This window comes from Anguilla anguilla, chromosome 19 (assembly GCF_013347855.1).
Source record: "Anguilla anguilla isolate fAngAng1 chromosome 19, fAngAng1.pri, whole genome shotgun sequence".
NCBI classification, from domain to species: domain Eukaryota; kingdom Metazoa; phylum Chordata; class Actinopteri; order Anguilliformes; family Anguillidae; genus Anguilla; species Anguilla anguilla.
Window position 1 is genome coordinate 5784252 of NC_049219.1, and position 24119 is coordinate 5808370.

The 24119-nt window shown below is 53.5% G+C and overlaps 1 protein-coding gene across 1 annotated transcript in view; it reads left to right on the forward strand.

Moving 5' to 3' along the window:
* mical3a (microtubule associated monooxygenase, calponin and LIM domain containing 3a) overlaps nt 1-24119 on the forward strand; it is a 97434-nt gene that overhangs the window by 51047 nt on the left and 22268 nt on the right. Inside the window, 15 exon segments of the mRNA XM_035401476.1 lie at nt 896-1092; nt 1211-1323; nt 1493-1564; nt 1802-1990; nt 3851-3895; nt 3897-3953; nt 5494-5589; nt 10332-10518; nt 12067-12161; nt 13112-13202; nt 16702-16897; nt 18021-18301; nt 19295-19384; nt 21568-21711; nt 23981-24055. Of these exon segments, the coding sequence (XP_035257367.1) occupies nt 896-1092; nt 1211-1323; nt 1493-1564; nt 1802-1990; nt 3851-3895; nt 3897-3953; nt 5494-5589; nt 10332-10518; nt 12067-12161; nt 13112-13202; nt 16702-16897; nt 18021-18301; nt 19295-19384; nt 21568-21711; nt 23981-24055 (1928 nt within the window).

Consider the following 24119-nt stretch of genomic DNA (forward strand, 5'->3'; position numbering starts at 1 on the left):
CACTGTTTTTCTGTTCCTGATGCTAGCACTGATGCTGTGCAGGACTGAATGTCGCTCTGGATCAGAGCGCCTGCCGAGCGATTTTAATGCCGCGCGTTATTGTGATTGTTATTATTATGGGTTGGCGGCGACGTTACGGCCGGCCTTTTAATAACGGCGCCGGCGTGATTAATGAGTGTCGTTTCCGCGAGCGGACGTGCGCGAGGTGGCGAGGCGAGGGTGCGCCGGGGAAGCCTGGTCCAGCTCTGACCGCTGCCGCCGTCGCCTGCTAAACGTAGCGCTAGGCTAACGGGGAGGAAGGCTAACAGAGGCTAACGGGGAGGAAGGTTAGCAGAGGCTAACGGGGAGGAAGGCTAACAGAGGCTAACGGGGAGGAAGGCTAACAGAGGCTAACGGGGAGGAAGGCTAACAGAGGCTAACGGAGAGGAAGGCTAACAGAGGCTAATGGGGAGGAAGGCTAACAGAGGCTAATGGGGAGGAAGGCTAACAGAGGTTAACGGAGAGGAAGGCTAACAGAGGCTAATGGGGAGGAAGGCTAACAGAGGCTAACGGGGAGGAAGGCTAACAGGGAGAGAAGCTAACAGGGAGGAAGGCTAATGGGGAGAGAAGCTACCGGGGAGGAAGGCTAACGGGAGAGAAGCTAACGGGGAGGAAGGCTAACGGGGAGAGAAGCTAACGGGGAGGAAGGCTACCGGCTTTCTGTTAGCGAAATGGGTGTGGAGTGATCTGTGTGGAGGACTGTAGGAGGGTCTGTGCACTCTGTGCACTGTTTGTTAGGGTCTGTGTTCAGTCACTGTTGATAGGAGACTTAGTTTGTGTGACCTTACTGCTGGGGGTCCAGCGTTGGGTGTAGTGTTGGTCTTTTTTAGCACTCCTCACCCCACCCCTCCCACAGAGACTTTGACTCCCTGGAGGAGCGGGACGCGGAGAAGAACAACCAGCTGGGGTTCGACGTGGCCGAGCGGGAGTTCGGCATCTCCCCCATCATGACGGGCAAGGAGATGTCCTCCGTGGGGGAGCCCGACAAGCTGTCCATGGTCATGTACCTCAGCCAGTTCTACGAGATGTTCAAAGACACGGTGCCCCCTGGTGGTGAGTGGGCGGAATCGCACGTCGCGTCGACGCAGCCCATAGGGCGGTGCGAATCTCTTCACCCTCTCTCTCTCTCTCTCCCCCTCTCTCTCTCTCGCTCTCTCTCTTCTTCCCATAGAACACCTGAACCTGAGTCCGGAGGAGAAGGCGGCTCTGATCGCCAGCACCAAGTCCCCCATCTCCTTCCTCAGCAAGCTGGGTCAGAGCATCTCCCGAAAGCGCAACCCCAAGGTCAGGACCCGCCGCCAATCCACTCACGGGCTACTGCACCGGCTGCACCAGCCGGTAATGTAATGGAGCCGAGACAGGAAATGGGAAAATCGCGGTTGAGAAAGTTCCGCATGTCTCTCTCCCTCTCTCTCTCTCTCTCTCTCTCTCTCTCTCTCTCTCTCTCTCGCAGGACAAGAAAGAGAAGGATATCGATGTTGTTGGGAAGCGGAGGAAGACCAGCCAGGCGGGCCAGTCTGAGGACGTGAGTAGCTGCCCCGGAGGGGGGGGGGGGCGTCCGGAGGGGCGAATTCACCGTTAGTTTTCGGAAGGGGCCGATCGGTTCCCCTGGGGCCAGCCCTCGGAACCCCTCGCGTTTCAATGAATCGCTCCCGGGGCCGAAGGGGTCGAGGCGCCGAAGCTTCTCCGTGTTTTTAAAATGTATTGTGTTTCTTCGCACGTGCATTTATTCTCCTCCCCCCCCCCCCCCCCCCCCGCCCAGGAGGAGGTTCCGCGGGGTTGCCGTGACGACAGGCCCCAGGCGAGCGGCGGCCTGGCGGAGCGGAGGCCGGATTCGGCGGCGGCGGCGGCGGCGGGAGGGAACCACAACAAAGTCAAGTCCATGGCCACCCAGCTGCTGGCCAAGTTTGAGGAGAACGCACCAGCCCAGTCCACAGGTCTTAAGAGACAGGTACGCTGAGGGGGGGGGAACAAGAACCTTTTGTTTTTTTTGGTTTACAGAGACGGAGCTTCCCTCTCCCGGTGAACTACACTATCTTGTTTGCCTGGAAAACCTTTGACGTTCCGAAAGCTGGACCCTGTGACTCACACATCCCCGTACAGCTGATGGACGCTGATAGTTTCATTTTTATTCTCGCCCTGATTCATAATATAGGCAGCGTGACTGTGTCAAGTGTAGCTGTTAATGTTAAAACCCCCAACAGGAACAAAGTCAGTCTTCTGTCCCTGTGAAACGCGGCCCTCCGTGAAACTAATTGTTGACCTTTGTATCCGTAATGCAAATATTTGCGCTACGCGCACGGAGTGGAGTGTGGGAGGGAAGGGGCCGGGGGGGGGGGGGGCTGGGGGTATGGCCGAAATGCTGAGTCTGCCCTTTTAAGGGGAGAATGGGGTCGCTGGCCCTAGTGGTGGGTGCAGGGAGAGAGAGGAGGAGGAATGTCGGAATACCGATACTCAGTGATGGGGTGTCGGGGGGGTGGGGTGGGGGGGTAGAGCCAGGCAGCCGAACACTGAAGCTCTGTCTGCGGAGAATGACGGGCGGCCATGTTTGAATATCCTCGCCGAAGCGGAAACGCGCCGCCCCCCCCCCTTCCTCCTCCACGTCCCTTTGCCAAAAAAGCTTCCTTAATTAGTTTGCTTATGTAACCGGCCCAGTTTAGCTTCCGCCGCGAGGGGGAAGGAAGTGACTGAGACTCCGCGTGCCGTGCCGTGCCGTGCCGTGTTTTCATTCCCGCCGGCTTCTCCGGGTTTAGCTTTTATTTATTTATTTTAGCGGGCCTCGTCAGCGTGTGGCGGCTTCGGCTCTTAAGATGGACCGCGGTCACGTTTCCACCGCGGGTCGTGACCTCATCGGACGCGTCGGCTCGAATGGGGGAGGCTGAGGAGCCTGACCTGAGGTTAGCCCGAAATCCCGAAACGGATTAGGTCCTTGTCCCCCGGCATCACGTCGCCCGTTAAGCGGGGTTTTTCAGAAGCTATTCCCCGTTTAATGGCTCGGTGGCGCCCCTTGCTGGCCAGTGCGGTGCCTGCGATCCGCGATAGCTTTTCTGTGCGAAAGGAGAAGCCTCATTGGCTGGGATGTGTGGTGGAGTGGGGGGAGGGGGGGTGGGGTGGGGGACAAGCCCTAACGTCTGCAAATGGGCTTTCCCGAATCTGGAAGAAGGAAAAAAAAAGGGGGGGGGGGGTGGAATTATTTCACAAAGAGCAGAAATTGCTTAACCCAGCAAGGATGGAGCGGGATGTTTCTCCCGTAGCATTCACTTAACTGGAGGAGGTGAGCGATGTAAGAGGGGGATTACACAGGCTAAGCCTGCTTATTTCTCTGCTCTACGCTTCCCATGTTCGGGTTTTTATATCACATTATGTAGTGTTTATCACGCAGCCGCATGCTAACAGGCTAGCGGTACTATAACATGAAAGTGTGTGTGTGTGTGTGTTTGCGGTCACACCTCCCCTCACTTCACCTCTATTTTCAGGGAGGGGGGGGGCCTTCTCATATTTGCGTGTACTTTCCTGGTGATTTGGTCTTACTATCCATGAAATCCTTCTATTTTTTTTCTATCGTTGTTATTTTTAAATAAAGTTTCTGCTGCTGGTTTGTTTCCACCTTCTCTGTGCTGTAAATTTTCCATTGACCTTCACGATGACTTTCTTTGTTTCCTTTTGCATGCTACCACTCCCGCCGACCGTTTCCTGTGTCCTCTCTCTCGGTCTCTCTCCTGTCTTCCGCACGCGGGGGTCCGGGTTCCCCCCCCCTGCCCCCGCCCCCTCCCCTCGCGCACTCTTTCACGCACTCCTTCGCCGGTCGCAGGGGGGGTCCATGCCTGACCTGGGCTCCCTGCTCCGCCCTTCTCTGACCCCCGCCCCCCCCCAAAGAGGCGGCTCGCCTGCCCCCCGTCCCTGCATGGAGACAGGTAAAGAGTCGCCCCCTTCTGGTGCCATAATGCACGTGCAACCCTCACATCTGTACGTCTGTCCGTTTGTCTGGAAGTGCTTGCGCTTTACGGTTATTATATGTACTATATTATAGGGGTACGTGGGAAATGTAGTTCTTACTTACAAATGAATGGCAAACACAGTGGGTGGTTTTTTGAATGGCTAACCTATAAATGAATGGATGAATGGAGGGTAAGGCTCACATCTGTCGCTACTGTTGGACTGCTGTCGTGCTCTGAGAGCGTGAGGCGGTGTCATCGCGCTCTCTCCCCCGATGCTAACGCTTGTGTGCCCCGCCCCGCCCGGCCCGGCCCCGCCCTGGCCCCTCTCAGAAACGCTCTCGGCTGCAGGAGCAGCTGAGTGTGCGCTTTAAGGAGAGGCTCAAGTGCAACACGCTGCCCAGCACGGGGGAGCAGGTAGGAGCCCCGCCCTGCCCTGCCCCGCCCAGCCCCACCCCTCACCACCCCGTCACCCTATCAGAGATTAGCTCGCTAGCGCCAGCTTCTAGAAGCTTCCTTCCCTCCCATAGCAGAAGTCTTGTATTCCGGGCCTACGAACCATAGCGTCTGCTGAGTTATGATGTTTTGTTTAGCACTTAAGTCATTGATTGGCTAAGAAGTTTGTTTATGAGGCCTACACTGGCTGCTGAGGGAAGGGGCCCAGCCAACGCGAAACATTCTCGCCCAACGTCGCTGGAACGTCCTGTGAATGTCCGAACGCCGCCACTAGGTGGCAGCAACGCTGCGAGAATGTTTTGGGTCGGCCGGGGAGCCGACAGAAAAAAAGCAGCAGGTTCCGCGGCCCTCCGGGACGAGCGTTCGAGGACCCCTGCTGGACGCACTGGTGAACTGCGCCTCAGGGGTCCTCACAAAGATGGCTGCAGTATCAGTACGGTCCTCACAAAGATGGCTGCAGTATCAGTACGGTCCTCACAAAGATGGCTGCAGTATCAGTACGGTCCTCACAAAGATGGCTGCAGTATCAGTACGGTCCTCACAAAGATGGCTGCAGTATCAGGAGCGCGTTTCTGTCGGGTTGCGGGCCGTTTGCTCTCTTCCCTCTGAGCGTCGCCCCGCTGCTCCCTCCGTGTTCCTTTCCGCCGCGCGGTTCCCCCTCCGCGGTCCTGCCGCTCTTCGGCTTTCCTGTTCCTCACTCCCACGGGCGCCCTCCTTCGGCGACAGTTGCCGTGGTGCTGGCGTTAGCGTTAGCGTTAGCATCGAGCCTTTGTTCCCCGTAGCCTGCAGTTGCTGACGCTTTAGCATGAATGAAAATTGTGACTCTTGAGTTGGGGCAGTACAGCAGTGTCGAGTGGCAGTGTGAGTGTGTGTTGGGTGCAGAGAGCATTCGCATCTGAGGATATCGTGCACATGCTGTGTATTAATATGAATACAGGGCTGGTGCAATATGTGTGTGCAGTACAGGGTGTGCGTGTGTGTGTGAGGTGCAGTACAGGGTGTGTGTGTGTGAGGTGCAGTACAGAGTGTGTGACGCTCAGTCTATCCTCTCCTGTCTCTAAAGGCCAGAAGCGGTACAGGCTCACGGTGCTGCCCAAAGAAAACCATTCTGCTCTCCTCTTCCTCCTCCACCTCCTCCTCACTCTCTCTTCACGCACAGGTGACGGTCTGTCAGCACGTCTTCGCTCCTCCCCTCCCTCCTCTCCTCTGCGTCTCCTCCCCCGCTTCGTTTAGCCTCAAACGAAACGCCTCAAACCAGGCTAGCCTCAGTAGCAAGCTCCTCCCCCCAGGCTGAAGTGCTGCCTCTTACGGCCTTAACACTCTTGCTCTGCATTCATTTGCTTGCGAAACAAATCCCTGCTGAAGTGATAGCGCCCTCTGCCTGTGGAAAAGGATGTTTCTATGCCCCTCCTAAAAAAAAAAAAAAAAAAAATGCCCTGTGTTGTGAAAGTAGTCCATAGATCTAGGACAGAATTAGGACAGTTGTGTCATGTGCTAGAATTCAGAGGTGTTTTTGGTTGCGTGCAGCTGTTCCTGGAAGTTCTGCTTTTTTTTTCTGACAGGGCAGGGAATCGATGAGAAATTGTAGTCTAATATGATTTTTACATTTTTTTTTGTAATTAACCGTTTGAAGAGTAGTTTTTTTTTTTATGTTTTTTTTTTCCAAAATGCATAGTCAGTGTTCTGGAACTTCTTTGCTTTCAGTTACCAGGATTGACTGTTCCATCAGCATTTTAATGTTCAGTTAATAACATTCTCAACACATATTTGTAATCTTGCACCTTAAAGGGGATAATCAGGAAATAGTGATTTTTATTTTTTCTTCTTTTGATCCAAAACTATCTTTGTGGCCACTAGTACTGGCTCTATTGCTGAACACTTTTGCTATCAACTGTCCTGTCATTGATTAAAATCACCATTTCCCAATTAACCTGGAAAACTCACGTCCCTGCTGAAAGATTGAGTTTGGCTATGGGCGGCGTCAACTGGTCGCCCATTGTGACATCATTTGAATTCTGCCTTTTCACCCTGGAGGGTTTTTTATACTCCGTTTTGAGGGGCCTGGTCCTGAAGCCTGGTTTTCAGGGAAGGCTCAGGGTATCAGGTTCAAAGTTCAAAGGTCAAACTGCCGCCCTCCGGTTCCCGCTGACCCCTCCGTCCCTCTGCCCCGCAGCGGCCTGACTCACAGGAGGAGGAGGAGCCTGCAGCGGGGGGAGGGGCCTCTGTGACGGACAGGGTAACCGCGGCAGCCGTGACACGTCTGCCTCGTTTGCTAGCCCCGCGCCGGCTGCTTGGCTAATTAACATGAGAGAGAGAGCTTCTAAATGGATTAACCCCGCGCCCCAGGGGATTGTGGGAAAGCGGGTGCGATTGCTGTGTGCGGTGTGCGGTGGTGTTGATGTGCATCTCCTAACGTTTAATCACGGGGAGAATATCTGAGATATTCTCGCTTGTTTGTCGTAGTTGCATGCCTCAGTAGAGGAGTGAGTTTTTCTTACCTGGGTTAATGCATTCAGCCAGACCTGTGCATCGTCCTTGCATTCTCGCCCGCCGACTGGATCGTAAACGTCGCCGGGTCGCCGATAACGCCTCCGTCTGTTTCACACCGCGCCCGTTTCTTCTGCACGCGGTGGGACGTGGACCCTGTGAAAGCGCGCTGCCGTCCCGAACTGAAATAAAATGAGGGACAGCGCGAGCGTAACGGCTAGCCGCCGCGGGTCAGAAGCATGCTCGCGCGCGCTGTGTGCGCTAACGACAGACTCCTGCGTGTGGTGTGTGCGTTTGCGGAACTGAGTCGCAGTGCACGCGCGATGCGACGCGTCTGAACCTTACCCCCTGCTAGCCGGTTTGGCCTGAGAAAAAGGAACGAGGCGTTCCTCGCGTTGCTGGACGTCCCGGTAAAGCCTTGAGCCTCCGCCCCCCCCCCCCCCCCCCCCCCCCCCCCCGCAGGGTTCCGAGCTCGCGCTCCCTGAGGACCCGCGGCCCGCGCCGATCCCCAGTGTCCAGCAGAGGGCAGCGCGGCTGACCTCTCAGTTTAAAGCCAAGCCTGAGAAACCGCAGGTGAATTCCCCCAAAATTAACGAGGTCCTGCAGCACTGTGCATGCTCTTTCTGAACAGACCATTATTATTATTATTATTATTATTACTATTATTATTATTACTATTATTGCTACGCATGCCATTTATAGTGATATTCTCTGATGTTATAAGCAGCATTGTAGCTACCCTTAAAGAAGCGCACTTCTATAAACATGTAAGGTTTTATTTTGATCATTAAAAGTGCTAGAATACAGTTATAACTCATCAGTGTGGTTTTGCAGTGCTGTGTGGTGCTCTTAGTTCACGTGCCGGTAAGTTCAGTCATCGGGGAGTGACACTGGGGTTTTTAATCAGGAACCAGTTTGTTTTTCTGACCCTGCGACTCTTCCTGTGTGTGACTGACCGTCCTCTCTCTCCTCTCTCTCCTCTCTCTCTTCTCGGTAGCCAATGAAAAAGCCCTCGCGCTTCTTTATAGAGCAGTGGCACCTGGCCCGCGGCCTACGGGCCGGCCGGCCCCTCCCCTCCCCCGACACCCTCCGCCAGGTAGCCACGGCAACCCCCCACCCCCCCCCGGCCTCCTACTGACACTCGGCCTGGAATGCCCTCCCCTAACACGCACGAAACAGGAAGCTGTGCTGTTTGACCTGAGAACGCGGCGGGGTCGCGGCTGGGGTGATTGGCGGCTCGCGGGGACCTGGCGATTTGGCGAAATTCCCGCTAGGCGCGGTCCCGTTTCCCGGAAATATTTACCGGGTGTTTCCGTCGGAACGGAGAAGCCGTTTTTGTTATAAAATCTGCTCAGTTTCAGCCTCAGCTGTGCCTGCAGAAAAACCGCACTTGAGCTCGTAGGGGACCGCTGTGCCTCAGCTGTGTTATTCTGAAGGTGCCGTCGCTGAGGCTGAATCGACGTTCGCCTCAGTACAGCGTTCATGCTCAGCGGTGTGTTAGCTGGTTTTTGGTTGCAGCGTAGTATAGTATTTAATAGGGAACTTTACTGCAAACGGTAGAGGTTGCGGGTTTGAATCCCGGTAAATATCCATCTGAAAGAATTGCACGTGAAGTTAGAGAAAAGTTATCGTTCTGCGATACCATGTCGACCCCGAAAAATACCAAAATAGCATGCAAAATAGCACAGTTTAAATTTAAATACGAGTTTCCTGGGGCCAGGTCGCGATGCGTTGGATTTGAATTTGAAATAGCGTTTTGGTAATTTTCGGTTTCAAACCGAAACGTCGCTCATTGGTCGGTCTCCGCCGAGCTCAAACTGTGCCCTCGGGTCGCCCCCGGCGACAACGGCCGACCTCGCTCGGTTGGCCGCGGGGGTCGTCTAGGGAACATCGCGCGCGCGTCTGGGTTTTTCACAACCGTTCTGTTTGGGGGGGGGGGGGGGGGGGTCATTGTATCGCAGAACTGCATGGGGGGGGTGAAACTGCTCAACGTCGTAATTCACGACTTTGTTGCCGCGCTTAGCTTTGATTTTTATTTTTAGCTGTGGAGCCCTGCAGGGATTTGGGGCATGTGACTCTGTTGTTGGCTGTCACTGGTTTTGTTTTGTGGCGCTAAGACGGACTGCTAACCGCCGTATCAGATGATGCTATCTCTCTGAGGTCATCATATCTCTCTTATTGCACTGCTAACGTCTGTCGCATGACCCCCCGTTAAAGTTAAATAAACGTATAGATTGTGTCCGTCCTCCTCTACACGAGCAAGGTATCCGGAGTTCTTTGGTTCGTGTCGACGCTCACGCGGTTTTCACTCACGTTTTGCCTAAATGAAGTTCGCCTTCCTCGCGTGTGGTTCTTTTTTTCCCAAGTTCTTGGGCTTTAGCTTTTTCCTCTAACTCCCTCTCTCTCTCTCTTCTCTCTGTCTCGTCTGTGCCCCTTTTTCTTGCCCCCCCCTGCACCCCCCCCCCCCCCCCCCCCGGGGTCCGCCCATCGGTAGAGATACGTTAAGATGTACACGGGGGGCGTGAGCTCGCTGGCTGAGCAGATAGCCAATCAGCTCCGCCCTCGGGAGGAACCGAAGCCCCTTCTTGACAGGAAGGAGTTGGTAAGAGCCTGGGCGGTGTGTGGGCATGCGGACCTGGCGGAGTGGGCACTGACCCCATGTCCACCGACTAACAGAAGCCCGGCCTGTTTCGAACCTCGTCCCCCTGGGTCGAGGACGGGTTCTAACCGTGTGTGTGTGTCGGCGAGCACTTACACCGGTGGTTCTGCCGCTTAACTTTACTTTTTGCGGTGAGGTTTACTTTTTAAAATTTTTTTTATTTTTTAGGTGAGGCAGGGTGACTGGAATCCGTCTGTGGAGTTATTGTCAAAGCATGTTTTTGAAATGGCCGTAGTGTTTTGCGTGTGTGTGTGTGTGTGTGTGTGTGTGTGTGTGTGTGTGCGCGCGCGCATCCGAGTGTGTAGTTCAGTTGACTTGGCAAATTTGCACAATAGGTCTGGTTGCCTGCAAACAGGATGCTTTGGGTCCCTGCAATGACGTTGTTATAAAAAAAGTCAGTCAGTGACTGCGGTTGGTCTTGGGGTCTGAACCCAAAACTTTAACAACTTTGACGCTCCTCTCTAATTGCATTGGCTTTTCAAAAAAAATGAGCTTTTCCTTGTTGTTTTTTAAAGTGCGTCCTCACCCCACCCCCCTCCACCCGTCCCACTTGGAAGCAGTGGGGTGGCAGAGTAGCAGTAGCAGTTAGCAAACTTGGGCTTAAGACTCAAGAGGTTGCAGGTTCAGTTCCCACGCTGGGGCATTGCTACCGTTTCCCCCGAGCGGGGCGCGGGGTTCGACGCGGCCCCCCAGGGAAGGCGTAGGGCGGGACTGAGCGTCTGTCCGTCTGTCCGTCTGTCCGTCCCCCCCTGCAGAGCTCGCTGAGGAAGGAGTTCCCGCAGAACATCGGCGGGAGCGACGTCTGCTTCTTCTGCCGCAAGCGCGTCTACGTGATGGAGCGCCTCAGCGCCGAGGGGAGGTTCTTCCACCGCAGCTGCTTCAAGTGCGACCACTGCGGCACCACCCTCCGGCTCTCCTCCTACGCCTTCGACGTGTGCGACGGTGAGCACCCGCGTGTGTGTGTGTGTGTGTGTGTGTGTGTGTGTGTGTGTGTGTGTGTGTGTGTGTGTGTGTGTGTGTGTGTGTGTGAGTGTGTGAGTGAGTGAGTGAGTGTGTGAGTGAGTGTGTGAGTGAGTGTGTGAGTGAGTGAGTGAGTGAGTGAGTGAGTGAGTGAGTGAGTGAGTGAGTGAGTGAGTGTGTGTATATTCTTTCCTGTGTAAGGTCTTTAACCCTTTTGTAACATGGCCTTTGATGCTTTTCTTTTGGTGTCATCTGTGCTTCATACTGTCACTGCAGGCACATGCATTTAGAACATTAAACATTAAATTTGTGAAATTATTTGTTAACCACTCCAGGTGAATACACGTAGTGTTCTCGTAACAGTAACGTAGGTATGTTGGAGAAACGTATTCTGCTGCTCTTTGGCGGTCTGTCTTAAACCCATTTCCCATCAGCCTTTGCGCTGCAGTGACACGCCGCTTGATGACCCGTGTCTGTGCTTCACACAGTCTGGCAGCGAGCTTAGCACACCTTCTTCGCCCCCCTGCTTTTATTTTCGCTCCGCTGTTGTGCGTTAACAAGGGTTTTCCAGAATCACACGATGAGGGCGACATAGCTCAGGAGGTAAGACCGATTGTCTGGCAGTCGGAGGGTTGCCGGTTCAAACCCCGCCCTGGGCATGTCGAAGTGTCCTTGAGCAAGACACCTAACCCCTAACTGCTCTGGCGAATGAGAGGCATCAATTGTAAAAGCGCTTTGGATAAAAGCGCTATATAAATGCAGTCCATGTCCGCTAGCCTCCGGCTAGACGTTTAACGATGTCAGCGTCGATGTATGGAAGCCATACGCTTAGCCGCCAGCCGCGAATATCTTTAGCCGCCGCGCGTGTCCCAAGAAGGACCCGCGGGCGGAGTCGACCCGCGCAGTGAGAGTTAACGCCGCCACCCCCCACCCCCCCCCATCAGAAGACTTCACAGTCCCACCCCCATCAAGCCACCCCCCCCCCCCCCGCCCCCCCCCGAGCGTGTCATGAGGTCCTCTTTGTGTCGGGGGACAAGCGGCGCATTGTCGGCCCCTGCATAACGGCTGCTTCTCTCGGACCCCCAGGCCCCCCCCAACGCCCCCCCCCCAAACAAAAAAGGACATTACCCACGTTTCCCGAAGAGGGATTGGGGGGGGAGGGAGGGGAGGAGACGGGGGCAAGAGGGGGAACGCTTAACGTCTGATAATAGTAGGTTTAAATATTTTCTATATTTATACACAGCGAGACCCCCCCCCTCCGCGGAGTAAAAACCGACCAATCGGGAGCGGCTTCGTCGATGGTTTCGAAGGAGGGAGTTTGAACCGCGTTCGCTCGCCCTCCCTCCTCTCCTGCTTCCGGGGGGGGGGGGGGGGGAGATAAATGCAGCGTGTTCCAAGCTTTGTGTCACACTCGGGCTTCCGTAGCGCAGACGGGCTGGGTCCCTGGGAGCTGGTCGGCGCTTCAGACTGCTCTCTCCCTCTCTCACTCTCTCTCTCTCTCTCACTCTCTCTCTCGCTGCCGTCCCGCAGGGAAGTTCTACTGCAAGCCCCACTACTGCTACAGGCTGTCGGGACAGGCCCAGAGGAAGAGGCCCGCCCCCAACGCCGCCCCGCTCAACGCCAAGGTAACCGCCGCCGCCGCGCCCTCGCCCTCTCCTCGTCGGCCCGCGGGTCACGCCGGGTTTCGGGTACGGGCCATTCGTCCGGTTCGCTCCTCCGGTCGTTGCCGCGCTGCTTCCGCTCGCTCCGACTCCGTGGGGTGATAGCGGAAGCGATGCCGCCTCGCCGTCTTGATCGAAGAAGGATGTGACGTCATCATTCTACTGTATGTTTGTTACAGTGTGCTGTGTTGTGTTTGTGATTCTACTGTATGTTTGTTACAGTATGCTGTGTTGTGTTTGTGATTCTACTGTATGTTTGTTACTGTGTGCTGTGTTGTGTTTGTGATTCTACTGTATGTTTGTTACTGTGTGCTGTGTTGTGTTTGTGATTATACTGTATGTTTGTTACAGTGTGCTGTTGTGTTTGTGATTCCACTGTATGTTTGTTACAGTATGCTGTTGTGTTTGTGATTCTACTGCATGTTTGTTACAGTATGCTGTGTTGTGTTTGTGATTCTACTGTATGTTTGTTACTGTGTGCTGTGTTGTGTTTGTGATTCTACTGTATGTTTGTTACTGTGTGCTGTGTTGTGTTTGTGATTCTACTGCATGTTTGTTACAGTATGCTGTATTGTGTTTGTGATTCTACTGTATATTTGTTGCTGTGTTGTGTTTGTGATTGTACTGTATGTTTGTTACAGTATGCTGTTGTGTTTGTTATTCTACTGTATGTTTGTTACAGTATGGTGTGTTGTGTTCACGATTCTACTGTATGTTTGTTACAGTGTGCTGTTTAGATTTTTGTGATGACTTTTTTGAAATATGGAGGTTTTAGTGAGCTGTAGAAGCGGTTGTATCTCGGAGGGAACAGGAGGCGGGGAGGGAAAGTGGGTGTGGCGCGGGGAATCCGTGAGGCTGCGTGCGACGCCGTTAAATTCTCTCCCCTTGTCCCCCCTCCCCTCCCCTCCCCGCAGGAGAAGCAGGCCCCCCTGCCCGCGCCCCAGGCGGTGGACGGTCCGGGACGGGCGTCGCCCGCGGCGGCCCCCGGCGAGCTGCGGGTCTCAGGTACCCCCCTCCCTCCCCCGGACGCCCCGGCGACGGCCGGCCCACCCCTCCTCCTCCTCCTCCTCCGCCGCGTAGCTTCCGCTGCCCTCCACCGGGTGGCGCTCGACCCCTTAGACTCCCTGTTCCTGGGACAGCTGGTCTGCTTCGGGGTGCCCTTCCTGTACGCGCAGTACTGGCTGCTGTGGCAGATGGCCAGGGAGGGCTAGAGCCCCGGGGGTGAGGGGGGGGGGGAGGCGGGACAAAATGGCAGACGACGAAGGCCCTCTGTCAGGGCAGTTCCCCCAGAGCCTAACTCTGTGTGCGTTTGCTTTGGTCTAGATTTATACGCACTTGGTTTTCTTTAGCACGTTTCCCCTTGCCCTGCAAATGTGTCTGTGTGTGTGTGTGTGTGTGTGTGTGTGTGTGTGTGTGTGTGTGTGTGTGTGTGTGTGTGTGTGAGTGTGTGTGCGCGTGAGTGTGTGTGCGTGTGTGTGTGCGTGTGTGTGTGTGAGAGTGTGTGTTTGTGTGTGCGTGTGTGTGTGTGTGTGTGTGCGTGTGCGTTGCTCAAACCCCGAGCATCGTCTCATTGACTTGCTTGCAGTAAATCTCTGTAATCTTGTGCTGTTGTGCATTTTATTTGTGGAGGGTGCAGCACTCTCGCGACTCTGACTGCCTGCAGGGGAGGGTAGTGGGGCGGGGGGGGTTGGGGGGGGGGGGGTGTCTCCGCCCCTGAAATTGCAGAGGAGTGATTTGGCTGAGAGTGCTATCGCGGCAGATTGAGGTCGTTAGAATGGTGCACCCGCCGCCACCCCCCCCCCCCCCCCTCCCTTTCCCCCTGTCCCATTTCCTGTGCTGTGATAGAGAACATCCTGGCTAAAGCCCAGCCAAGCTAAAGGAGCCGCACACTGAGACTCGGGGAGTGTCATCGCCATAAAGACCCTTTCCCCACGTCCCTGGTTCTGTTTTACACTTCAGTTCCTCTGGGTTTTTAAAGTTTTTTTTAAGTGCCCTTTAAGAGTAAACCATACGCGGTTTCCTTCTGCCTGGCTGTGCTTCGGAAGGTTCAATGTTGTGTGTGATATCTGTAGCAACCTGTTGCTGTCCTCTGTGAGCTTTACCTTTCCCTGTCCTATCAGCCGCTCGCTCTTTTAAGAGCCGGTGCCAGTATCGGAGCTCGCGATTGGCCGCACGCGAGCTTTACCCACGGCAAGAGCAGCTCACTTAAATAATGGGTTTCCTGCATCGGATCGTGCGATTGGCTGCATGCGAAGTTCACCTTTAACAACTGACGCTTGCATCGGAGCTTGTGACTGGTCCGCTGTGGCCTTTACCTCACCCACCCACCTATCAGTGCATCTGTTGTTGAGACGCGGCGCTTGCATCGGTTCCCTGGACTTGTAGCCCTACTAACCCTCTTCACCTTAACAGAGCTGCTATCGGAGCTTGTGATAAGGTTACGGGAATAGACGTGGTCTTTTCTAGAACCCCGTGGAACAGAGGGATTGTCTGTGATGTCGGTTTGACCTCGTTGCTCGAGCACAGCAGCTGATTCAGAGTACGAGCGACTTCATTTCGAGGCACTTTTCAAACGCGGTGCGCTCAAAGCACTTTCTAGAAAAACGAAGACGGTTTGAACGTACGTTGACGTGAAGGTTAAAGTGGCAATAAATGTTAAGTACAATACACAGTCCTGAAAACGCACAGCATGAAGTAACATATAAAGAAACCGAAGTAATTAATTAAAAGAAAGTCCAAAATAGTGTGTTTTAAAAAGGGATTTAAAAATATCTTGGGCGTTTTGAATGAAGTGGGGTAAGGCTGGTAATGCACAACCAGTATGCGGAGTCCCCAGTACAGAAGATGTACCCTGTCCAGGTTTACGAAACATATTTACAAAGCTGTTAAGCACGGTTGTTTTGCGTTTGATTGGTCGGCAGTAGTCTATGGCGTGCGCTGTTTAGCATTACGCGGCGCATACATTAGCGTTAGCATGGATAATTAGCCACGCCGTTCTTGGCTTCTAAGGTCTTTGAAGCTTTGCAGCAGAGGGATTTGCCAGCAGTGGGTTTTAAAAAAATAATAATAATAATTTGCCCGTTTCATGTTTAAAATGGGGAGGGGGGGGGGGGGGAGCGCATTCTATGGCTCCGTTCTGTTTGGCCGGTTTGGCATGCGAGGGGTTAAGTGCGGAACCGCACGCTCCGCTCCGTCCTCACCGCGCACGCCGCGCACGCCCACTGCATGCCGCTTCCACCGCGCGTATGACCGCGGTCGCCACGGAAACGAGAGCCGTTCGCGGTCTTCACGAGAGGGTCTGCGTTTATTCCACGGTTCACGCTTCTCCACCGCCGCCACCCCACGCTTTCTTAACGTTTCACGTTTAGCGGCAATTGTGGTCGCTTTTTCGTTATTTTTAACCCCCCCCCCCACCGAGTTGAAAGACCTCCAAACTGTTTCATCTCCTGAGGCCCTGTTCCTGGTCCGCATGACCTCGACCAGGAAGTTCTAAACTTTGAATCGGATTTGGCTCCGCTTTCGCTATTGGTTTTTTTTTTTTTTTTTTTTGAAGGAGTCGCTTCCTAGGATGGGATAAAGGCAAGGCGTTGAAGTGTGTTGTCATATCCTGTATGTACACGGTTTTTTTAAGTCACGTTTATATTTTCAACACAGATTTTTTTCAACTGTTTTTCTCTTCTTTTTTTTGTGAGACACTGGTGGCATCTATTAAACACTGAAAAAAGCCTACAAGAACGTGTTTGTGTGGTCTTCTGTTCTTTTACGCATCGTTTGTGAAATTCACGTGGGTCGCCTTTAGATATTTTTCTCTCTGTTGTAAATTAAGTGCTGCTGTGTCGTCTTGACTCTGCAGGCTTGGCTCAACTGTGAAATATCATTACACAGCATTTCTGGGACACACAGAGAGAAATGAAGTATAAAACGAGGTGAAAGCATAAAATGAGAGGACTGTGGGGAAATGAGAGAAGGTCTCTCGGGTGACTGATAAGTCGCAGGTTTGTCTCAGGTTGGTGGGGGGTGAGGGTCCCGGTTCAGCTTCTGGAAGTTTCTGCCCGACAGCCCAACTGTTCTGTGTCAAAGCAACGTCCCCCGCCCCCCTCCCCACTCTCCCCCCCCACCCCTCCCGGACCCCATCTATTTCCCCTCCCTTGCCCCCATGAGATGCGTCTGTTCCTCAGTGTACATCTTCTCTGGCGCCCCCTAGTGGTGAATGAGGAGCAGGGTGTAGAGGGATTTGGCTAAAGCGTGGTGTGTGTGTGTGTGTTCTGGTGCCCCCTAGTGGTGGAGGTGAGCGTGGTGGAGGAGGGTGTGACTGAACCTCAGTGTGTGTCTGTTCTGGCGCGCCCTAGTGGTGGAGCGGAGCAGGGTTTCGGGGGGCACGGCTGAACCTCGGTGTGTGTGTGTGTGTGTGTGTCTGTTTTGGCGCCCCCTAGGAGGTGGAGGTGTGCAGGGTTTAGGGGGACACGGCTGAAACTCAGTGTGTGTGTGTTCTGGCGCCCCCTAGCGGTGGAGGTGAACGGCGTGCAGGAGCCCAGCCTGGCCAAGCGGCTGCGGGGCACGCCGGAGCGCATCGAGCTGGAGAACTACCGCGTCTCCCTGCAGCGCGAGGAGGAGCTGGAGGAGGTGCCCGAGGAGACGCTGGCCGAGCACAACCTGAGCAGCGTGCTGGACAAGGCCACCGACGCCGACGAGGGCTCCAGGTCAGTCCCGCCAGCTGGGGGCGCTGTGGGGGTTTGCATTACATTACAGGCATTTAGCAGACCCTCTTATCCAGAGCGACTTACACAACTTTTTTTTATTTTTTATTTTACATTGTATCCATTTGTACAGCTGGATATATACTGAAGCAATTTCGGTTCAGTACCTTGCTCAAGGGTACAACGGCAGTGTCCTTACCCCGGGAATCGAACCTGTGACCTTTAGGTCACAAGGCGAACACTTTACCCATTACACTACACTGCAGAAATGTACAAATGCTGGGCTGAGAGTGACCCTTTGTCTGGTTTCCAGATCACACAGGTATTTAATATTGCCAGCGAGAGTAGTCTCGGGGTGGGTGTAGCGAGCGTGGGTGAGTACGGAGGTAAGAGCGTGTGGAAGGTGGACGTCGGGGTGAGAGCGGGCATTTAAGGTGAGGACCCGGGGGGGGGGCAAATCGGCCTCTCGTTTGGGTGGGTGGAGGGGTGCGGCTGTGCGGTATTTCGAAACGCGGTTTTTCAAAACGTTTTAATTTTAGCCGCCGCCACAGGACACACAGGCAATTTTATCGTCTCTTTTTTTCGTGAATCGTTCCTGATGCGGCAGTAAGCAAACAAACGCCAGAGGCCAACTGAAGTGCTTCCAGGGCAAAAACGAATCACTGATCTCTACTGAGTGCTGCTTAGTGATCAGACAGACAATCAGCAGCAAGGCCTTGCAGCTTTTATTTGCTTGAAAATAAAAACGAACAAACGGACCACGTGATTCGCCGAAGCCGTACGGATCTGGCTGCTGATTGGCCATCTGATCGGCGCCCGATAGCTATCAGCGCTGGTGTTTTTCCCCGGAAGCGTTTCACGCGGCCTCTGACGCGTAGCCGCTAATGTAAAAAGCTAACGAAGAAAGGGGCGAATGATCGTCTTGCGAACCCCATATAGCGGCTGTTACAATTATTACGTTTTTTTCAACAACAAAAAAACCGCGATTCGCTATATTCGCTATATTCGCTATATTCGAGGGTGCAGGTTTGGGAGTTTAGCGTGAGGGTGCGCGTCGTGGGCGGGGGCGAGCGGGCGCGGTCGCCACGGCAACAGCATGCTCTGACGCACGCCTAACCCTCTGCAGCAGCTCCGAGTCGGAGATGGAGGAGGAGAACGGCCATCGCCCCGGGGACTCGGGACCGGGGGGGGGCGCGGCCTGGCCGGAGGCGGAGCCGCACGCCGAGCCGAAGGTCGAGGGCGGGGCGACGACGACGGGCGGCGAGGGAGGAGGCGGGGCCCGGACCGACGCGCCGGGAGCTCGGGACGAAGAGGAGGAGGAGGAGGAGGAGGAAGAAGATGAGGAGGACGAGGAGGAGGAGGAGGAGGAGGAAGACAAGGATGAGGAAGAGGAGGAATCTAGTGATGGTAAATTCAGATTCCGTTTATTGCTACAACACGACTGTACGTCAGTAATTATAGTCACGCGGTAGTTCTCTATGTCTGTGTACAAAGTGAGTCGGTGAATGTCTGGTTGCTAAGTGATGCCTCAGGCTAGTGTCTCTGAGGGCAGTGGGTGAATGGGCTGTGGCCTAAACAGTTAGCGGCCCTTGAAGCCCTCCGAGCGCCCCGAGAGGCCCCGTGCCTTCGACTGGAGCTCCCAGTATCCCACCCCCGCCACCCCCCCGTCTGGAGCCCCGAATCGCTCCGCCCCTTTTCTGCCCATTCTCATTCCCCCGCCTGTTGGTGTGTGTGCCAGCCAGCGAGCGCGTGCGTCCATGCGAGTGCGCCGTGGGAGTTCAAAGCGCATCCCCGCCATTTTCAATTCCATGCCATGTTCCATCATCGGACACAGAGGGACTTCAGTGGCGTAGCTTTGCTAGCGTAGCTACGGCTAAAGACGTGGTTGGCCTGTGTATCACGTGATACGGTACCTGCTTTGCAGTTTCGAAACAAGGAGTCGTATCAGTTGCATACAGATAAATACACATGTATATGTGCTTCTGGGAACAGAACACAGTTCTATGCTGGTAGAAAACTGGATTTCCCTACTTAATTTTGAGTATATATATATATAGCTTCAATGTTTCCGTACAGCTTTTGTTGCTATTAGCATACCGTTAGCATATGTTGACAATTGCAGTTCATGGCCAATCGTAGACCTTTTTAGAGTCTGGTACCACTCTGGGCCACTATGTGAACAGTACTATCAATGCAGGAAGTCTGTAGCTGTTAGCGTAGCGCAGTAGCCACCTTCTCTGTAGCAACACTGTTGTCCCTCCTTCTCCCTGTCTCTCTCCTCCTCACGCTTTTCCTCTGTTCCATGTGCCCTCTTCTGCTCATCCCCCATCCCCCTACCTCTCTCTCCACTGGGTCTGGGGGTAATTATTGGGGCAATGTCTCCCCCCCCCTGCCTGGCAGAGGGGGAGTACAGCCCCTGGGAGAGGGAGCTCCGCTCGGGGGTTTGGCTTGAGAACCTGCGGGACGAAGAGGACGTGTGTACGTTCAAAGGTAGCCCCCCCGGCTCGTCCGCGCGGATGCATCCCCCCGCCCCGCCCCGTCCCGTGACTGCCTGTTGTGAAGGAAGCCCCCCCCCCCCCCCCGCGACTAAAGCACTCCTTTCCTTTTATTTTTCTTTTTTTTTTTTTTTAAACATTTTTTAAAAAATGACCAACCGATTTGAAACCGCTACAAATTAGCAGTTTGCTTTTTGAACTTTCCATGGCTTTTTACATTTTTTTTTTTTCCCCGTTATTTTTTCAGTGCGAATGTTTTTAGAATTTGTGGTGCGTTTGGACGGTGAGATTTTAATTTGTTGCTGTAATATACTTTGAAACTCTAACCTGCTGTGTTAAGGGGTACCCTCTGGCGTTAGGTTCTCTCCCTAATGGCTGTGAATTCTCCCTGGGTTTACACCTGACTGCTTTCCTGTTCCGCTCTCGTCTTACGTTTTAAATGAAGATGCCAAGATGCCATTTTAAAGTCCCTTCTACGGATGGGCGATATATGGAGACGGTAATAAATTGAGTGCAGTACCGGTCATGGCCACCGTGTGGTGTATTGCTTTTCTTTGAGTCTCTTTCTCTTTAATTATACCTGATGCTAAACAACCACCCTTCAGAGGCCGCGTGAAGTGCGCTATGATTTGGGTGACCATGAGACAGCCAATCGGCAGCAAAAGCCGCCACGTGATTGACAGAAGCGCGTCACATGATCACGTGGAAGCTGTGCAACCTCGCTGCTGATTGGCTGTCTTATCATCCAATAGATAACGTCGTTTGCATTTTTTTTCTTCTCCAGAAGCATTTCATGCAGCCTCTTCAGTTTGTATGTTCACTACTACTTCAGGTATAAATAATAAGATGACTAAAGGAGGGGTAATGCTCAAAATGGTGGCTGTGACCGTTATTGCCTTTGTTTATTACCGTCGTGGTATTTCGCCTAGTCCCTACCCCCCCCCCCCCCCCAAGTGCTCAAGTTCAAAATAAACAGATAAATCGGGCTTACGCATTTATCTCGTTTCTGCGTTTTCTCGAAGGCTCTCCTTGAGAAAGCTCTAAGCGCTTCAAATCGCGCTGAAAAACGTTTCCTCGCTAGCTGAACTTTCCAGCGGTAACTTCTAGCAGCGCGCTGAGGGCGTTGTCGCCGAGCAGGTTTCCCGTCTGGTGTAAACTCAGTGTTTCCGTGGTCGCGAACCCCTTCCGGGTGAAAGGCGAGTCTTTCTCGAGCCTTTAATAAAAGCCTATTTACATTACATTACATTACAGGCATTTAGCAGACGCTCTTATCCAGAGCGACTTACACAACGTTTACATAGCATTTTTACACTGTATCCATTTATACAGCTGGATATATACTGAAGCAATGCAGGTTAAGTACCTTGCTCAAGGGTACAACGGCAGTGTCCTTACCCGGGAATCGAAACTGCGACCTTTCGGTTACAAGCCCAGTTCCTTACCCACTGTGCTACACTCCGACTATGAGTCATGAAGCTACTGTAAGCGGGCAGCTTATTTGTTTGCTATTGTCTGGTTGAACACGTGGGAAAATGAAAGATTAAAGGATAAAAGAAAAGCAATAATTTTGCGCCACTCTCGTTGGCATACAAAGCGTTCTTGCCGTCTGCCGAGATACCAGGGCCCTCTGTCACTGCCGTAGACTGTGAGGCCGTCTGGCAACAAGCCATTAGCTGTTCAGCGTAAAACTCAGCTCTAATCTGCTAACTACCCAGCACGCGCTTGAGTGGTTTGCTTTTCACGAAAACCTTTGACCTTTGACCTTTGAACTTTATTTTAAAAATTTTTTTTTTAAAAAAGCGTGATTGTTGCTTCGCCCAAAAGGGTCCCAGATAAGGATGCTGGGAAGGCTGTGCAAGTGAAGTGGAGGACAGGAAGTTGTTTTTGGGGTGGGGATGTACAGCATGCACCTCTCTTTCCCCGTACAGGAAATGGGTGGAGGTAGTTTTTCCTCCCATCGCTTATGGTCTGTTTCTCATCTATCCTGTGCTTTTGTCTCATCTCTTGTTCTCCTGTCTCTTCTCTTTTGTGTGTGTGTCCCTCTGTGGTGGGCACGTGGGATCGATCCGGCCGTCTCTGTTTGCCCCGTTTAACACGACCCCCGCCCAAAAAAACCACCCGCCAATCAATGTCACTGTTGCACCGGAAACCCCGCCCTCCCCCCATAACTCCCTCCAGCCAGAAACCTGCACATCCAGCAGGCCCTGGAGCCCGTGGACCCCCTGGCGGCCTCCCGGACGGACGCGGGCGAGAGGGACGCCCGCCCCGAGGGGGTGGGGGACCAGGAGGGCACGTCCGCCTCCCCGCCCACCCGCTCCACAGGTAAACCCACCCGCCCGCCCGGGGGGGGGGCGTGGCCTGGGGCGGCGGCCTGCGTCCTGCGTCTCCTGCCGGAATCGGCAGTTCACACTTGTCCTCACTAACCCGCGTCCTTTCCGTTTTGAGTCCGTTCTGTTGAATGTCCTTCTTTTGTTTGTGTGTTTTCTGTCCTTGGAGAAACTTGTGCTGTGTAAAAAAAAAAAAAAAAAAAAGGTGACCACAAAGTGAATCTTGTGACAATTTAAGTTTAGCGTCCTGGCGAGGCTGGTTCCCATCCCAGAAAAACATATTTGTTGTGGCTTCTTCTGGAAGGTTCTCCTGGTTTTTTTTTTCCTGCCAAGTCCATCCTACCTTTTTTTTTTTTTCCATTTGAATTGAATTTTTTGTATTTTCGTTCCTTTGTTTTCACATCACTGCCTTTTAAATTTTGGTTCCCATGTTTGTTCCTCAGAACATCCTTCCTTTTGTTCTGTTCTGGTGTTTTTTTTGTTTCTGTTCGGGTACGAACGTAGCGCCGGGCCGTACCTCCACCCGCCACGAGGCTGTGAGAGCCTGGCTGGAGTCTGTGTCCGGAGGTAGCGCGCTCTCTCTCTCCTTCTCTCTCTCTCTCTCACTCTCTCTATCTCTCTCTCACACTCTCTATCTCTCTCTGTCTCTCACACTCTCTCTCTCTGTCTCTCTCTCTCTCTCTTCTTCTCTGTCTCTCTCTCACACTCTCTCTCTCTCTCTGTCTCTCTATCTCTCTCTCTCTCTGTCTCTCTCTCTCACACTCTCTTTATCTCTCTCTCTGTCTCTCACTCTCTCTCTGTCTGTCTGTCTCTCACTCCTTCCTCCCTCTCTTTCTCCTCCCTCCCTCCCTCCCTCTCTCTCAGCATAGAGCATGTGTTAGAAGCCACTCGCATGCTGCACTGTCATGGCGTCCAGATCACACACAAGAGGGACTTCAAGAAGTTCACTGTGTGTGCGTCTCTTCCCCCCCACCCCCCCCCCAACGCCCACGCCCTTACCCTCCCAAAACACAACCACACTTACAAAACGTACGGTTACATGGAAGGAAGTACAGGTGAAAATGGACCCTCCACTTTCCTGGTCTTTCAAGAGTTCGCCCCAGGGTCCGTCACAGGAAGTGTCCGTTTGTAGTAAAGGTTTGACCTCAGACCTGAAGGGTGTGTGCGTGGGCTCTGGGGGAGTGCCTTGACGGGGGTCGTGGGGGTCGAAGGCAGACTCCCCGATAACACCCGTGAGCTTCCTGCCGCTGGCCACCGGCAGGGTCTGTTGATCTGGGATCAGGTTCAGCTTTTTTGCCCCCTGCGAGCTGAGAGACGAAACTGATCCTGGATCAGCATTCCCGCTCTTGGGGACGCTTGACGAAGACGGGTGCCCCAGAGCCGGGGGTCTGTGGGGGGTCCGTGCCGCACGACCCCCACCGGCGAGGTCGCGCCTTTCCGGAACCTTCTCTCGCCTTCCGGCTCGCTCTTAAAAGGGACGGCTGTTTGTTTCGTCGTGACGAATGAACAGCGCGGTCGGGTCTGGCTTGACAGTAGCGAGAGGTGGGTCTGGGAAATGTAGTTTTTTATGTTTTTTTTCTTCTTCTTCTTCTAATCGATAAGTGGGCAGAAACGACTGAATCTCTCACCTCGGATTCGCAGAGAAGGACGGGGGGGGGGGGGGGGGGGGCTATGGCTTGCCTTCAAACTGCCGGCTGCTCCCGGGCACCTGAATCCAAACCTCGTCCGTTTGCTTTTGCCGAAATGGATGCGCGCACGTGTCTAACAAACTAACGTCAGAAAACCGTGTTCTCCCACCGTCTGTGTGTGTGTCTCCTTGCCTCTTGGTGTGTGTGAAATATTTGCGTGCGCTGAGCACAGAAGTACATATGCCCAGCTGTGGAAGCATAGCCAGATAGAAGTAGCTGAGTTACCTTTCACTTGTTGAATTACTGTGTGGTAAATTTTTAGCCTTTTTTAGCTTTTTATTTTCTTATTTCACGTTTGTCATGTTTTTTGCCTTCCAATAAAGTTTTCCCCTCTCATCCTTATTTTACACCCATCCTCAGGTTTAGCACCAAATTCATATTTTGTTGAACATAATTATCCGTTGTCCACCATCATTTGTTAATTTCTGCTACACATCAGTGAGGAGATAGGAGGTTGCTAGGCAGCAGGTGACATACGGGGTTCTTAGGCCTCTTTATGCTGATTGGCTGGGTGATGTAGGTCAGGCTGGCAGTGGGCTGGTGTGACTCCGCCCCCTTTTCCCCCTCTTGCCGCAGAGCCCTGTGAGGATGACGACCCGGAAGCAGAAGCGGGAAGCCCGGATGTGGAGCCTGGCACTGAGCTGGATGAAGGTGAGTCGCTTCAATGCGGCAGTTATACATAAACGAGGGGCCAAACAGGAAATATATAAATATA